The sequence below is a fragment of the Phymastichus coffea genome, unplaced genomic scaffold, assembly GCF_024137745.1.
Source record: "Phymastichus coffea isolate CEN01 unplaced genomic scaffold, Cenicafe_Pcof_1.1 PCOF00067, whole genome shotgun sequence".
In the NCBI taxonomy this organism is placed as follows: Eukaryota; Metazoa; Arthropoda; class Insecta; order Hymenoptera; family Eulophidae; genus Phymastichus; species Phymastichus coffea.
In genome coordinates, this window is record NW_026706878.1 from 1,459,205 (window position 1) to 1,460,623 (window position 1,419).

The following is a 1,419-nucleotide window of genomic DNA, read 5'->3' on the forward strand; positions in this document are numbered from 1 at the left end:
TGAATTCCACAATTATTCAGTGATCTATAATTAGAACAATAAATTAGCAAACACTATTTTTTATATCGGTTATAAATACGGCAACTGATAATCTCTGACGACTAAAACAAGTGCATGCATGATTTGTATAGGGATGGTGGTGGCGCCCTCAATTGATGTTATTTATATTATATTTGTCGAATTGTCGCTGTAGTTTCATAACCACCATAAGGGACGCGGATCAGAATCTAATTCCACGAATAAAATCTTTTATCCTCAGTATCTCCTTTTACCAGTATATTTGGTAGTCGCATATATATTCGACGCTTTTTCGCTAACAATCGTTAAGATGGAAAATCACACCAATAATAAGAGATGTCGAGTTAAATATATAGAAGGAGAGAAGCAAGGAGAATGTGATACAGTTTGTTCTAGTAGAATTAAAAATCACGATTTTAAAAATTGCGTTTTCCAAAAGAATTTGAAGTACAAATTAATGGAGGAAACTGATGAAACAAAAATTACAAGAGTCCAAATAATATTTGTAACCGGTATGTATAAATTTAACATTTAAAACTGATCATTATATATTTTTATTCATACAATTATTTATGCATTATAATCTTGTAAGGCATTTTTAACCATGACATTTTATTTACAATACGTTCTAGAAACCCAAAAAGAAATGGATAAAAAGCTTGAAACGACAAGGATTGTATCTGCTCCAGCTAAATTACTTGAATCAGATCAAGCAAGTGACAGCGACAACAAGATTGCTCCATGTCAAAGTACAAGCAGAAATAATAAAACTAGATCTACTTTCAAGGTAATAATTTATAGATAATTGTGGCCATCTAGTTTTAAGAAAAATTCTATTAATACATATTTGTAGATTACAGTGTGTACAATAGTTTTTTAATACTCTAGTATTGCTTTTAATTAAATGAAATAAATTTTACTTTTAAATTCTATGTCAGATGATTTCATTTCTTTCAATTATATGCCACATGATTTGAATTATTTTGTATTTGCTTATTACCAATTACAATTGAATATTATCAATTGTACACTGAAAACCGATTTCGATTGATTCAACGGAATTTTTTCAATTGAAATGCGCTAACCGATACTACGGTTTATTCAAAGATGATGTTAGTTTATTTTACTGACAAGTTCTGTTGAATCGACACCCCGATTCTGTGAATCGACACCCCGATTCTATTGAATAGACACCCCGATTCTGTTGAATCGACACCTCGATAGTTTATTTTAAGGAAAGTTTCTATAAAATTGACTACTTGTTCGTTGAAAACAACTATACTATTTTGTTAAATTGACACCCAGATGGTTAATTTTAAGGAAAGTTTCTATCAAATTGACTACTTGTTCGTTGAAAACAACTATACTAATTAAGTTATTTTAATAAATATTTAAGTTGAA

General features: G+C 29.5%; 1 protein-coding gene across 1 annotated transcript; it reads left to right on the top strand.

Moving 5' to 3' along the window:
* Nucleotides 1-203: 203 nt before the first annotated feature.
* Nucleotides 204-824, top strand: LOC131667526 (uncharacterized). The gene is made up of 2 exons (XM_058940998.1): nucleotides 204-530; nucleotides 651-824. Exons 1-2 carry the CDS (start codon nucleotides 329-331, stop codon nucleotides 821-823), a joined length of 375 nt encoding a protein of 124 aa, XP_058796981.1. The 5' UTR covers nucleotides 204-328; the 3' UTR covers nucleotide 824.
* Nucleotides 825-1,419: the final 595 nt, after the last annotated feature.

What these genes read in the sequence shown, in the direction of transcription:
- LOC131667526 (XM_058940998.1), top strand. Translation starts at nt 329, where the DNA reads ATGGAAAATCACACCAATAATAAGAGATGTCGAGTTAAATATATAGAA. An exon ending in CCAAATAATATTTGTAACCG is followed by an intron (nt 531 to 650) that starts GTATGTATAAAT and finishes AATACGTTCTAG; the next exon opens with AAACCCAAAAAGAAATGGAT.